The 14,862-nt window shown below is 52.5% G+C and overlaps 4 protein-coding genes across 4 annotated transcripts; 2 read left to right on the top strand and 2 right to left on the bottom strand.

Moving 5' to 3' along the window:
* Nucleotides 1-445: 445 nt before the first annotated feature.
* TBF1_1 (TTAGGG repeat binding factor) lies at nucleotides 446-4,625 on the top strand. The gene is made up of 5 exons (XM_007808208.2): nucleotides 446-602; nucleotides 725-1,113; nucleotides 1,168-1,729; nucleotides 1,795-2,277; nucleotides 2,332-4,625. Exons 1-5 carry the CDS (start codon nucleotides 554-556, stop codon nucleotides 3,672-3,674), a joined length of 2,826 nt encoding a protein of 941 aa, XP_007806399.2. The 5' UTR covers nucleotides 446-553; the 3' UTR covers nucleotides 3,675-4,625.
* Nucleotides 4,626-6,449: 1,824 nt separating this feature from the next.
* J3458_000089 (uncharacterized protein) lies at nucleotides 6,450-8,397 on the bottom strand (the record flags this gene model as incomplete). The annotated part of the gene is made up of 4 exons (XM_007808210.2): nucleotides 6,450-7,499; nucleotides 7,597-8,010; nucleotides 8,083-8,288; nucleotides 8,343-8,397. 4 exons carry the CDS (start codon nucleotides 8,395-8,397, stop codon nucleotides 6,450-6,452), a joined length of 1,725 nt encoding a protein of 574 aa, XP_007806401.2.
* Nucleotides 8,398-9,404: 1,007 nt separating this feature from the next.
* J3458_000088 (uncharacterized protein) lies at nucleotides 9,405-11,531 on the bottom strand (the record flags this gene model as incomplete). The annotated part of the gene is made up of 1 exon (XM_007808211.2): nucleotides 9,405-11,531. One exon carries the CDS (start codon nucleotides 11,529-11,531, stop codon nucleotides 9,405-9,407), a length of 2,127 nt encoding a protein of 708 aa, XP_007806402.2.
* A 1,789-nt stretch (nucleotides 11,532-13,320) lies between these two features.
* On the top strand, nucleotides 13,321-14,451 carry J3458_000087 (uncharacterized protein; the record flags this gene model as incomplete). The annotated part of the gene is made up of 2 exons (XM_007808212.2): nucleotides 13,321-13,966; nucleotides 14,036-14,451. The coding sequence occupies 2 exons, from the start codon at nucleotides 13,321-13,323 to the stop codon at nucleotides 14,449-14,451; spliced, it is 1,062 nt and encodes a 353-aa protein (XP_007806403.2).
* Between the last annotated feature and the right edge of the window lie 411 nt (nucleotides 14,452-14,862).

Below are 14,862 nucleotides of genomic sequence, written 5' to 3'. Positions count from 1 at the left end.
GGAGATTATAGGTTACATGCATGGATTAATAAGGTCTGGTTGGCTGTGGAGGATGAGATGCTGACTAGGCAACTAGACCATCATGACCATTACGGAGTAAGAGGAGGAAGAAATAAAGCAAACGCAAGAGTCAGACAGACATGGCATGATAAGAAAACAAAACCGATTGCAGCAATGGTCAATTCACCACGTAATTAGCCACTGTAGCGGGATGTACATATCATCACGCGTCACGCAGCGAGCCGGCCAATTTTGAAATTTGGTTGTGACGAATAAATTTTTTGTCTAATCCTGTGTTGGTTGTGTATCTGAGCCGGCAGAAATTTGGGGCACGATATAAGGGCAATCGGGTGACTGACTCAGCAAATTTTCTCGGACCGCCCGCCATTCCAAAGGCTGCAAGCGCCGGGTTCATTGTTGGTCGCCCGCCTTTGCAGCCGAGATCCAGGACGAGTTGCAAAACGATTAACGATCCCGCCAATCTTGCGACAGGACACAACTTGATACGCTGTCGCATGCATTCCTTGCTGTTTCAATCAACACCATTGGCATCATGGCCGAGTCAGCGTTAGCCGAGGCCAGCGCTTTCTCTATGGCGACAGGTATCTATCTATCTCCAGTCCGGCCGAAATGACGCGCGCATGATGCCAATGCGATGAGTGTCTTGCAAGGGGACCTCAGCCAGAGAGAGAGAGAGCAAGTATGCTAACGTGTTTTTCTTAAGATATCAAACAAGAACACGAACCGACCGGTCTAGAGGGCCTCGACTTCGCTTTGCCGCCAGAACTCGGTTCAAAACGACCCTTCGAGGAGGCCGTCGGCGCCACTGCCGAAACACCGGAGGCCAAACGAGCAAAGACCGAGACCGAAACCGAAGAAGCTTCACTCGAAGATGGACTTGCACTATTAGTACAAAATGCGCTGTCAAATGTTGGCGACCTGGTCGACCAATTCACGAGCGGACATGAATCAGCCCCAGAACTGCCCGCATCAGATCCCATGGAGGTTGATACGACAATACCGCTGCCTGAACCTCCTGCTGTCCGGGCGACATTTGTATCGGACCCTCGAAAGTTCATTCGCGACGCCAATGCCCATGCGCTCGGGACCCTTGTAAGTCAATGCACTGCCCGGGACGAACCTCTCGACTGACCGGCGCGTCGCCAGGCCTTGTCGCTCCTACTTGTTCTCGTGCAATCACCCTTTGAAGATACCATCAAACTGGTTCGGGGATCCGATTCACAGCATGAGCAAACGTTCCGCAAGCTCAAGTCTTCTTTTGAGCATGTTCACGAAATGTATTCGTCCGGACCAGTGTTATCTGCCAACGAACTCGAATTTCGAGATTCCGACTCGCGAACTTTTATCGAACTGGCGAACCTTGCGCAACTGGGATCATGGCTAGTTGATGGAACTCCCAAAGCTCTCTCCGAAGCTGACGAAAACTTTCTCGCCATGTTCCAGTGCCAACTGTCCGAACTGCCACCTGGAATGACGGAACTGTATTTGGGTATTAAAACGCAGAGAGCAATAGAGTTCCTCGTTGAGAAGGAGCCAGAAAAGCCGTCAGAGGAAGTTATTGGAGAGGTTCTGACCCAGGGACTTGTGCATACCCTGAAGGAGCAGCATGGCGGAGGAGAATTGACCTCTGCTGATCAGAGCTTTGTGTCTTCAGTCCAAACAAGGAAAGAAACGCTTCAAGGGGAGGTAAAGGAAGAGCCAGAGCCAGGTATGCATAAGCTTTGGTATGGCCATTTTGAAGTTGATTTGATTGGGCTAATAGTCTGTGTGCAGCGGCGTTAAGGGAGAAACACCCTGCCGAAGACCTATTACGGAGCTTTTTGGAATACACCACCGGCCGCCTCAAGTCACTCACAGATGTAGGCGACAAGTTGGGAATTACGATAGAGATTAGCGACAGCGGGCCACAACCGGAACCGATTCCGGAAGCCACAGGAGATGCTGATTTGGATTTGGACGACTTGTCATCGTTCTTTGAAAAGACGGCTTCTGGCCTTGTTCAGAATGCCCTGGCGGAATTGAAAGACGAGCCAACAACAACTTCAACAGAGGGAGGAGGAGAAGCTGCAGCCCAGACTGCAAGCACGGAGAATAAGTCGGAAGCCGCCTCGGCACAGACCAATGGCAAGGTTGATCTCACGACGGACTACAAAGAACTCGAGGCTCTCGTTGCAGAAAGCACTTCCAACTACGTCAAGACTACGCTTCACGGACTCTCACCAATCCCCTACCAACCTACCGTTCCCACTAGTACCAGTCAGTCCTTCTTCTTTACCTCACGCCCTCTCATCTTGCTAACAGGTTGAATAGCTGAGAGCATGGCTGCTCAACCACCTTACCAGACACCAGTACAACATCATCAAGCACAACATACATATTACCCCTACAATCAGCCACCTCCCGAGCCGCAGCAACCTCCCTTGCCTGGTGAGAACCTACCGCCGAACCAGACGTTCCCCAGCGCCATACTCTATGACAAGGCTCGCCAGGCGGCCCTCTCAAAGTCGTCTGCGCACACTCGAAGAGAAGGCATCCATTCAACGCGTCGGCCTTGGACCCAAGAAGAAGAAAAGGCGCTCATGGCTGGCTTGGACATGGTGAAGGGACCCCATTGGAGCCAGATCCTGACGCTGTTTGGCCAAAACGGCACCATATCAGATATACTCAAGGATAGAACGCAGGTACAGCTGAAGGATAAGGCAAGAAATCTCAAGCTCTTCTTCCTGAAGACCAATTCCGAAATGCCCTACTATCTACAAGCCGTTACCGGTGAACTCAAGACGCGTGCGCCGACCCAAGCGGCGAGAAAGGAAGCCGAGGAGAGGGCCAGGCTTAACTCTGAAGAAGACCAGGCAAAGCTTCAGGGGATCATGGCCCTGGCAGGTGGTCTACAACACCCACCGCAGGGTCGAACACCGGCCAGCCCTGCCAGTGCTGTTGGATCTGGAGTTGTGACGCCGGCACAGGCAGCTCACGCAGCTTCGTCTGCACAACATCATGTCGGGCACCAAGCCAATGCGGCTGGCCAAGGGGCTCAAGCGACGTCGGTGCCAAGGCCGATGGCGACTCCGGCTTCTCAAACTCGTCCAGGTGGCCAGGCGAACACGCAGCAATTGTCACACCCTGTTGCCCAAGCAAACAGCCGACCCCAAGCACAGCTGCCGCCTCAAGTTCCCAGACCACAGGGGCAACCACAACATCATCAGCAGGGGCATCAATCTCCGCCTCAGCAGACACAGCCAGCACAACAAGCGCAGCAAGCACAGCAACCGACACGAACACCTGCCATGCCACAGCCAACACCGGACATACAAGCACAACCGCAGCCGGCTGCCGCCCAGCAGCATGCTCCGACAACACAGCCCGCGACAACACCTATCCCGACAAGTACGCCTCTGGCTGCCGCTCCGCCTCAACCCTCAACCTCGCCTGCACATGCCCATTCACCGCAAGTATCTCCGCCAGCTGCTCAACCCGTACCGCAAACCCAACCTGCCCCGACTCCCTCACCAGCACCTCAACAAGACCCGGCCCCGCCTCCGGAAGCACCAAAACCCGACTCCCCAACACAACAAGAGCAAGACGACAACGCAGCGGAAGTAGCTCTCCTCGAAGGTCTGCAAGCCGTTGTGGCACAGAGCCTAGCATCATGAGACCTGTACGAAGGAGGGGGAGTCACACCCGGCGTGTGACCATGGCCGTGCATATGAAGCCCTGGTCGGAACGACTTTAGTGTATGAATGAAGAACCTTTTTATTGGGACGACTTATGATGAACCAGCCACGCGAGCTGATGACGTGTAGTTTTCTTAGGCACTCGGCGCAAAGGAGGGATCGTCCAAAAGCTACACGAATATTTCGTGACGGTATACCTTTTCTTGTTTATTTTATTTTTCTCCCTCTTGTCTTTACAATCGGAGGCGTGTGTCATGTTTCTCACTGTTCAATGATACCAATGTACGGGAAGAGGAGAAGGGGCAGGAACACGATAGTTACTAGGCGTCAAGGGTGTCATATGGCTGTCAAATCTACAATATGAGCGTGAACAGAATAAAATCGTGGGGCTCCGAAAATTTTGGGCCCGAGGTTTTGTAACGGAAGGGGGGAGGGAAATACTTGGCGAGTACGTGCCTTGTACGAGGGCATCGACTCTGTTTACGAACGGTCCGCACCGGTGCGAGCTTTGGCCGGGGATGGTGATTGGCAGGGAAGCTTCTCATGGCGTTTGATACATGTATGTTCCCGGGGCTTTGGGCTGTAATGTGTTGGACGGATAGGCGCGTGTGGTTGTATTGTTGGTTGAGGACTCATGTATCTAGCCTCGTTGCAAGAACACACAGCCGCAACTGATATCGTCATCCCCCGTCCAACCTCGACCCTATCCAACTGCTCTGGAGCCCTCCTCATCTGACCGTCTTTAAATACCCCTGACTGCTCCGTAGACACTTCAATCTTACTGTAATACCATACACTGCTGTCCTTGACAACCGCAACCCAATCTACAGCCCATCTCGAATCAACAAAAAAAAAAAAAAACAAGCGTAAAAAATTGTTTCTGAAGCTTTGCGAATTATTCAAAAAAAGAATCGTGTGGTTTTACCCGGGCTCGAACCGGGGACCTTCTCGGGAACCAAGCAAATCGTTGTTAGCGAGAAATCATGACCAACTAGACCATAAAACCTGAAACCAACTAGGCCACGAAACCTGTGACGTGCTGACTAACGCAATATGCAGTACATGTACCTTCGGGACAATTGCGCCTGTGCAGACAGGACGCCCCGGTGCCCGGCGGACAACGGCACCTGCGGCCAGGACTTATGGATTCTCGAGATCAAGGACGCGGGCGTCGTCGAGTCGCTGTACTGCAAGCAGCATTCTTGCCGGCGCGTTGACGACGGTTCCCTATGCGGAAACCCAAAGGGGCGCGAGGGCAAATACTGCCTGCACCGTATGTTGAACTGTATTCAAAATTCCCACTTCCGACTTGCCATCTCGCCCTTCTCTGAATTCTCAAAAAGGACGTGTTTCGCGTTCAAAGTGCTGACGGGCGTGGCAGATGTCCAATGCGCGGCATCCATCGGCCAAGAGCGCTGCCCGAACCACGTGCAAGACCTCAACGCCAGCAGATACAAATACTGCAAAGAGACCCGTAAGACAAAAACACACGCACACATGCATATACCGCTCCCTGGCCAACAAAGACACTAAGACGCTCCCCGTCATAGACGCCTGCGTAGAGCCGAGATGCCAGAAAGCACGGGTCTGGCAGGGCGATAAAGACCTGCAGTACTGCCACGCCCACCGCTGCCAAACCGAGGGATGCGCAAACCGCCACGGCACCATTCACACGTGTGCCGTCGTCCCCGGCCCGGCGCAAGATCCCCGGGACGGCGCCTGCCACCGGTGCTCTGGTGAAAGGCAGTGCTTGGCAGACGAGTGCGCGCGGCCACGCCGCCCGCTGCAAAACGGTGCTTTGGCGCCATGCTGCGCCATTCACTGCTGCCAGGTCGGCTGCTGCGATGAAAGGACCGCGGCGGGACGGTTCTGCGCCGTCCACGTCTGTCATGAGCCGTGCTGTGATTGGGGTCGTCGCGGGGAGGGTATCTTTTGCGAGCGGCACGCTTGTCGCCCAGGGGGCTGTGACGACAGCCATGGCGGATACGCGTTTGGCCAAGAACATGCGTGTAGGGATGATGTTTTTCCGTCTCGGTGCTGTGGTGACTCGCGCGGCGGATGTCCTGATGATGGGTGTTTGAGGAGGCGAGAGGCGCGGAGCGGTGTTGCTGGACGGCTTTGCGGAGAGCGTAAGGCAACCTCCCCCCTTCTGTTTCTTTATATGTGAGGATGTTGGGAGTGGTTTGGAGGAGTGTCTTTGCGCTGACGAGTTTTCTTTTCAGTAGGATTAGGCCGGGGCATGGCAGGCGTACAAGAGCCTGTTGCTGCCGCCGGGCCGGGGACGCGTTACTGCGTCGGCCATCTCTGTCGCGGTTGGTCTCGTGCCGACCCTCGTGAGAGGCCGTACGACTATTGTGCGTAGCGGAGGTGCTGCAAGGCCGATTGTTGTAGGTCACGGAGGAAGGTGTGGTCCGATATGGGCGGGATGCAGGGGAGGGGACCGTGTGTGATTTGTATCGGCTGTGAGTACTAAAGGGCGCGTCTGAATCCTGTATCGTGAGCGTAGATTATGTGCTGGCGGCATCAGCTAAATATTGGGAGACTAGGTACCTTGAACGGACGAGGTTGACATATTGGATGTTATCGTTGGAATTGAGACGGGATGGGCGATGACGATAACAAGGTAACGTACATCGTTGGGAATTCAAGTGTGTATTGATGAAATGACACGTCTGAAATCAAACGCCAACAGCAACAAGAAGAAAGAGCCTCGCTCCCAAATGCACCCAAACTTTTAGCCAAATCCCCATATCTTCAGACCTCCTCTGTCTTGTTGCCCTCCTTCACACTCTCCCTTCTCTCCTTACCTGCCCTCATCCTCTCCAACCTCGCCCTCTGCGCATCCGCTCTCCTCTGCATCTCCTCCTTCTGCTCCCTCAACGCAATGCAGAACCTCGACCTAGCCCGAATGCTTGGCCCTTTCCAGATGAAAATAAACGGAATGACACACATCACGGCGCTCAACCCCCCAATGAGCGAGCATGCCCCCGCAATCCCCAGCTCTCGAAACATGTGTGTCGTTGCGAGCGGCAGAACGACAGCGAGGACGGACCGGCAACACGAAGCAGCTGCGTTGGCGGACGCGGCGAAAATCTCATACGAATCCGTCAAGTAGTTTAGCAGCGCCATGAAGATGAGCATGTATCCCATTCCGAACGGGATGCCCGCAAGCATGGGCGCCACAAAGGGAATCGATGTCTTTGCGCTGAAGCCTAACCAGAAGAGAGATATGACGAAGAGAGGGCCGCCCATGCACGCAAGCGGGAGGCGCCGTGACTCTTCGCGTTTCGACCACGACGAGCCCCGAACTTGGGCCTTGGCAAGAGCTACGTCCCAGTACCAGAAGACAGGAAGGGAGACCATGCCACCTGCTCCGATGAGGAGATATGTCAGACCAGTCTCGCCCGGGTTGAGGCCATACAAGTCGTGAAAGATGATGGGGAAAGCCTGAAAGGACATGTAGAAGATGGCGTAAACGAGAGCCAGGTATGCGCATGTGGCCGTGACAATGAGCTCAGAGGCCAGCATGCGAATCGGTCGGGTAATGACCACGGTGAGGAGCTGACTGAGGCTCGTTTCCTCCAGCTCTCGGGGTGCGATGACGCGCTGGGCGGGATCCTGTTTGCGCATCCTTTGGGCCCGTCGCGCCAGGAGGATGGGGCCAAACGTCTCTGGGAGCCAGGCTATGATGAGAAGTGTGAAGCCGGCGAACACGAGGTCAATCCAGAACGCCCACCGCCATCCGATGGTCATGGATGTGTAGCCTGAAATGATGGGAGAGAACAAGGGTCCCCATAGGGTAGCCTAAGTCGTCACGATGAGTACATTATTTTTACCTAGTTAACTCAAAGGTAGAGTAGCAGAAGAGAGAATGAAAGCGCAGCCTCCAAGGAATACTCACCACCATGAAAACAGCATACGCCCTCCCCCTAGTCCTATGATCGCCAAAAACGTCGGCCAATATGCCGGCCACAATGGCAATTGGCGCTCCCGCACACGCACCACAAACCATCCTAAACACGAGAAAGCTCCCCCAGCTCGGTGCCAAGCCACAAGCCATCGTGAATAGTGTAAAGACTACAAACGTCACGACGGTGAGGTTTCTTCGCCCATAATGTTCCGTCAGGGGGCCCCAGATGAGCGGGCCAAATATGTACCCAATCAGGAAAACACTAATTGGTAGAACATTTTCCGTAGTATCGCTTATGCCGTAGTCTGCTGTGATGTTGGGGATGGCCATGCTGGGGAGGGCAGAGGACAGGGTGGAGTTGAGGACGAGCATCACACAAACCAGGACGACAAAAGTTTTACGGGACTGGCGTAGAGGTCAGATTGATTTTGAGGATCCTGGGGCAGGGTTGTGGGTTGGAGACGAGAAAAACTGTACCGTTGACCAGTTGTGAGGATTATCCGGATCATCGACTTCCCAGCTGATGATGATATGGTCGGTGTGACTCCGTGTCCTGGAGCGGATACCAGAGAGGATGCCGTCGCCGTAATCCATTGCCTCGATGGCATACTGGTCTTGAGCATCTTGCTCGTTTATACTCTGTATTTGGCCAAGGGGATGGCCTTCTATTTCTCTTCTTCCGTCTAAACAAGGTTAATCCCCAAGGGTTTGGGAGAGCTAAAGAGGACTCGACTTACGCTCATCTAGTCCAACATCTATGTTGTTTGTCTCTGTAGGGCCTGTGGGCACCATGATGGACTGATGAAGGGGTCATCTAATACAACAGTTCACCACGACAATTGCAACGTTAATGAAACCAGATTATATTAAGTCAAAGGCAAGACTCAGGTCGCTTTGTGTTCAAGTTGGCTAGCAACGTGGACAGGAGAACATGGCAAGGCCGAGCCGAGCAACGTTGGCAGAGGGCAGTGAAGGAGAAGCGAATCTAGCAGACCCTCTTAAACAAAGCCTACGTCCGGAAATGAGGAGGAATTTAAGTAGTCGCACAGGCATGGAGAAAAAGCTCGGCAACTGTGTGAGGCATGGGGGCCGTTTCCACTGCCAAACAGCGGCGCGTGGGGCCGAAGCTGGATCGCCAAACTCGAGGCATGACTAAATACAACCTTGAAGGGGCCAGCGTGCTCGGGCTGCACTTCCAGTTGCTAAGGAGTTGTTGTCCGTGGCCGTCAACCCTTGCTTTGGCGCCGTCCAAAACCCCCGAAGCCGGAGCATTGGTGGGAATAAGTGGTCATGCCCGGTCCTAGCCCGTCCCGCTTTCACCGAAAGTATATCATGCGTGCGCCACTTGCGCCCTTGTAAAGATCCCATCGTTTGGCGGGCGAGATAAGGAAACCTACACACCAATTGGGCGTGGCCGGTAACTTTTCATGTGGTCTCTTGACCTCCTTGTGCCGCCCTCTGGGTTGATAATGCCCAGTAGCCGCGGTTAATCTCGGCTCAGATTCAACCGAGTTCGCTTCTGTAGTGGTCACGGATTCTTTGTTAGAGCAAGTATGTGGGCGTTGTTGTTATAACCTGGTACGCATCGGGGTATCCTGTTCCAGAACGGTGCTGTGCAATAACCTGTGGCATTTTGTTCTGGCTCGGTGCAACACAAGTGTTTCAGCTCCAAGTTCTCACTGCCTTCCATGACAAGTCGTCTTTGCAAGTCCTCCATGTCGCTGCAGCCGCAGCGAATGCAGAGTATCATGTTGCTCGGAAAGGATACGCCGCATCCCGACGATTTGTCATCAAAGCAACTACTCGAGCTGTGTTGGCTTTGCAGGCAATGTATCCGAAACCGCACAGTCTGCAGACAGCGCGGCCCCCGTCAAGTCCGATTTGACATCTGCCGAGCCTGGAGACGATCCCGCTAGTGGCGGCGCCTTGCTCATTGATCTCTTTGGCTCCGACAAGCCTGTTATGGTAGTAGTATCATGATCTTGTTGATCTTCCGGGTGACACAACGTCGTGGTCCGGGTCACCCTGTCCCGCGGAGCAAACTGCGCCAAGTTCTCGGCGTTTCTCCCGAAATTATGAGCAAAGAAAACAGGCCAGGCTGCCAGAGGATCTTCCAGAACATGCTGCCAGGGGAGTGGAGTTTCGATGGACACATTGACAAAGTCTTCAAACAGGGGAGCTGTCCTTCGATAACGAAGCCTAAGGACACAGTCAGTCGATATCGGGAAGCTGACTTGCGACGAGCCTGGTGAGAACATGGGTGGCTGGGCGGTCTCTCCGTTTTCATCCTTCTGGGGGTTTTGCTTGTCATTGTCGTCATCCTCCCACACAGTCACTCCAACGCGAAAGCTGATCTTATAAAGGTAGCTTCCATATGGCCCTACACGGTCAAAACGAATTGCAAAAGAAGAATGCTCGGCCGATTGTGCATGTCGAAAGAAGAGCACAAGTGGAGTGACCACCCCAATCGCCTTCTTTATACTAGAACCAACAAGTTTCATATCCAAATATGAGATTGTCTTTCCTTGGAAATGCGTAAAATTGGCAGGTCGGCTGTGTGAAATCATATACCCCGAGCTGGGTATAGTTTTGATAACTGCTCCATTGGCGCCATTGTGGAAATTCCGGAGGCTGTCTCTGTTACCCTTTGATGCATCTTGTTTTGCTCGAGCACGGATATGCATGGTCTGACTTGACTTTTTATTCTCGGTGACAAGAGCTCTGAGCCATGGCAAACGGGGGCTGCCGATCCTCTCGTACTTGCCGTCAGATTTTTTCTCCATCAAAATAACAACGTGACCCTCTTCATCTGTGCATCGGAGAATAGCTATGTGAACATGGCCCCAAGGAATCTGCCGTGGCCAGGACTTGATAACGTCTGTCATGGAAATCACGGCGCCATCTGGGTGTGACTGGGCTGCCGTAGGAACAACGAAAGAGACAGGTATAAGTTGCGTTTTGCCTTCCATATTCACCTCCCGACATAGTTTCATGGTTGCAGCAACCAATCGAACGAACTGTTTTTCGATATCGAAAGATATATCGTGATCCGTATGGAGATATGTGTCTACAATGGTGGAACACTTGGCAAAAGCTCGGGGAGATGTTGCCAACATTCCGAGTGGCCTCGAGTCTTGTTCGTAAAGAGAAAATCTAAATGGCCCCTCAGGCTCGCACGTCCATGCAAAAATAGACTGATCGTCTGAAGATTTTATGATTTCCAGTTGCAGCCTATAAAAGGCGTTTCGTCCCTCGCCGTAAATGAGAGGCATGTTCACGTTGAATAATCCCATCAGACAGTATGCCTCATCCTCCACCCTTGTTGTACGTCTATTTGCAGCCCAGGACATGATGGCTGCGACGCTAACGTCATCCCAAACACAGGCTGACAGTACCTGTTGATCAATTCGAGTAATTTCTGTAATGATGGAGCCCAAATCAGACTTTGCACCAAGTTCACGCCAGTCCCGTGCGAGAAATGCTACCTCGAAGGGCGCGAGCAACTCCTGGAGTGTCCAACCGCGCGTAAACCACTTGCTTGATCGGAACGCGGACTGCGGTCCTGCCGGGTCCTCGTCGCTTGCGACATCGACCAAGTAAGCGTAGCAAGTCGCAGCGTTTCTGTACCAGTTGAACATGGAGTTGATGGCCTCGGAAAGCTCTGCGCTGGAAGACTTGTCGATGCAACAGGTATCGATCCATACCCAGCTGTGGCCGTCAGATTTCGCCTTATCGCAGAAGCCAAGGATTTTCTGAAGCCCTTTCCGCGAAGCTGGCGTCGAGAGGTGTACAATTTGGGTCATTTCTTGGAAAGAAATCTCGCCGTCGCCCCAGACGTGGGAGAGAATAGCATATTGGGGGACGCCATAACCAGGCTCGCCGACAAAATATTTGAGCTCGAGGCTGTGAACATTTAGCAGACGCATATCTCACGATTGCACTTTGACTTTGATTTGAAGCTTGGCGAGATAATATTTCGGGGACCTGCTGTCACGATGTATTCTAATATGACCGTTTCGAGCATGCAGCTAAAATTATTGGGCTGAGTTGAGCTGAGCTGTATCTGCAGCCGCCACCCAAGGCTACTGGGCCAGCTGATTAGCCACATGATCAGATAACAAGCAGCACAGCCGCACGCATTGATGTAGTCAGAATATCAGGCCAGGCTTGTACGGTTGGTTAGGACAGTGACGAGCCCGCCGATGTGGTATGAGGTTTCATGATGAGGTGGGAAACCTCATCGTTGAGCATTGAGTCAACCAGGTGCAAGCCTGTCACCAAGTACTCGGGTATACGATGACATACTCCAGCTCCAATTCTCGACTTCTTCGGTCTAGCAATGACAGAAACGTCGCAATGGATTGTGGTGCCATCAGGATGCCCAAGATCTTCGCCTCCTTGGAGTGAAACGTTGACAACTTCGGGGCTCGGTTCAGCGAAAACTCCAGACTTGCAAAACTCAAGAGAACCGAAACTTGCACTGCGAGGTGCTTAGAATTTTTCTCCTGAGCAACGACTTGATCAATTTCTGAATGCTCAACAGCTGCAGGTCTCCGCCGCAAAAGTGAAGATTCGTAGAAAAGAAATGTTTTGTGAGATGCGTTGTGGTTTTCTGCAGCCTGGGTGGCGTGGAGCTAATCGTACTGTAGGGGTCTCTCCCTTTTTGGAAGGTACCACAGACATCTCCCGCCGAAACGTGAATTTGCCCCCTGTCGTCCGTAACCCCAGCCCTACGGTACGTACCTACTTAAGTACGATTGACATCGTCTGGACATGGACTTGATCTTGGGATTGATCCCATTTCATCAGGCGTCAAAACACCCCGTACTCTGGATGTATGATTCGGGGCTGACTTCTACAGTTGCTATTCCCCTTTCCAGCCATCAAGAATATTCCCAGCACAGTCGACGACATGCCTTTGCAAAATTGCCCGGTAAATGGATCGTTCACTGGTTGCTTCAACCTTTGCATACCTTCTCACCACCCAGCATCAACGTCAGTCTCCAGGCGCCAGGTGAAGCTTCACTCCTCATGTTCTCGAGACTCTGTTCATTCCCCATCTTCCCAAGGCTACAATGTCTCCTTGTTTACTCCTGCGACAGATTAATTAGAGCAAGGTACTCATTATGGTGCAGCGTCGTATAAGAAAAATGAAAAAGTGTCTCAGGTTCCGAGCTTATTGTTTATCCCGTATGGCCCGGTCTCAGAACCCAACGTCCAGGCACAGCCAACGCAATCAAAGATACTGCGCACAAAGACGGGGAGAATGCAGCACAGGGCACCAAGACCCCAACATGCAGCCCTTTTCACGTCCCGCAGATATCGGGAATTAAGATTGGTTCCTGTCGGCTGAAGAAAGCAATAACACGCGCTTACTTCTGGAACATTTTGCTTACACGAGGCGTGACACAAAGCCAATCGCTCGGGAATTATCCAATTAGGCTCTTGTAACAAGGCTAAAGATGCCCACAGGTCAGGCAGGGTCCTGTAGGTCTTGCATGTCCTGTAGCCTACAACATTGCCGTGCTCTACAATATGATACGACTGTTGTTTTCCCTCGACAAGTCATTTCGACCAAGTCATCATCAGCCTTTGTTTCACTCCTATCCTCCAAGTGCCGCCCACAAACCCGCAAAGCATTATGTCTACCCAAGCCCCCCTATTCCTCATTTTTTTAGAGCTTTCGCAACTTCACATCTTCCCATTAGTTTCAGCATGAAAGCCGTAACCGTGGTTGTGGTCGCGGTCGCGGCTGGCATCGCCTTGGTGCAAAGCCACTTCCAGATGGCTCCCTGTGCCCGGTCTTGTATCCAAAAGGCACTGCCTGAAGTTGGGTGCACGGGAATGGATAAGGAGATTGCCTTTTGTCTCTGCCGGCCTCGCACCAAGTCCAAACTCGTGGACCCCGTTGCTCAGTGTGCTACCCAAACCGGATGCTCTGCCGCCGACCTCCTCAGGGCTCAGTCTATTATTGACTGGCGCTGTCAGAATGTACATCCTGGATCGTTTTCCGAGGCCACCTTTGACGCGCCAGAATCTGCAAGCTGGCGGCAAACAACACAGACATCGCAGCCGGTCCCATCCAGCAGTTCGACGAGCACTCCGACAAGCGCTCCGGCGAGTACGCCAACCGAGAGTTCAACGGCAATATCGACAGCCTCTGGAAACTCAGGACTTTCTACCGTTCTCGTCTTAGCCATCACTTCCGCCGTTGTAGCTGCCCTCGGCTCTCTCATGGGGGCATTCTGGTGCTACCGTCGACGCCACCGACCCGGGGCATCTTCAGATCAAGTCCGCAATGGACCGTTGGAGGAAGAGAAAGATGGCCATCCTATACGGTCTGGGCATAATGAGCTGTTAGGTATGCTCTTCTCTCACATGTTTCTAGTGCAGCGCCAGGACGAGAAACATCTAATATAGTTTGGATTAGGTTCGACAGAGATGGCCCACGAGATGGATTTATACGTGCCACGGCAACCAGCGCCTGCTGGGTTGAGTAGAAAAGTTTACGAAATAGATTCGACTCCTCTCCGAATGGTGCGGGGGAGTTCAGCGCCAGAGGGAGGCCAAACTCTTCCCAATGCAGCTCCTCCTGGCTCCCCTCGAGGTCCCCCACGAGCAGACAGAATGAAGTGTCAGACTCTAGATGATATGCAGACAACAACAGCCGCAAACGGAGATCAAGATACTCCCCGGCTAGAGGCCCTCCAGAAGAGACGTGTAATATTAGCAGAGGAGCGACAGTACCTGCAACGAGTACACGAGATAGAGTGCGAGGACAAGAGACTTGAACAGCAAATCAGTGACCTCACACAGCAACATCCCAGCTCTCCCTTGGAAAAGTAGTACAATATTCATATTCTAGCCATGTTAAATAAGGACAATAGTGAGCTCGCCAGGAAGTACATGTAGTTTAACAACTTAACAATGTTGTTCGAATTTGACGTACCGATTCTGTATCTGGCTGTGTTGACGGGGTGAAGGATTTATCCTCTGGCATAGTTTGTCCTTGATTATTAGGCCGTATTAATGGCTCTCGCGTATCAAGGCGCCATTATCAAATACACGCATAGCTCGCGTCCCTGTTCCAGGAATGGCATCATGAAAATGTACCGAAGCCATCTAATCCCTCTTCCTCTTCAGCTTTGCCTACCGGTTTAAAATTTTGGTGATCGTCGCGACCTCAGATATCTGCTGTGTGATGGGCACAGAGCTTCGAAACACTTGCTGAAAAAAAAAAAAAAAAACGTTTACGCG

Source organism: Metarhizium acridum, assembly GCF_019434415.1.
Source record: "Metarhizium acridum strain ARSEF 324 chromosome Unknown scaffold_1, whole genome shotgun sequence".
NCBI lineage: Eukaryota > Fungi > Ascomycota > Sordariomycetes > Hypocreales > Clavicipitaceae > Metarhizium > Metarhizium acridum.
This window is presented reverse-complemented; position numbering and strand designations above follow the sequence as displayed.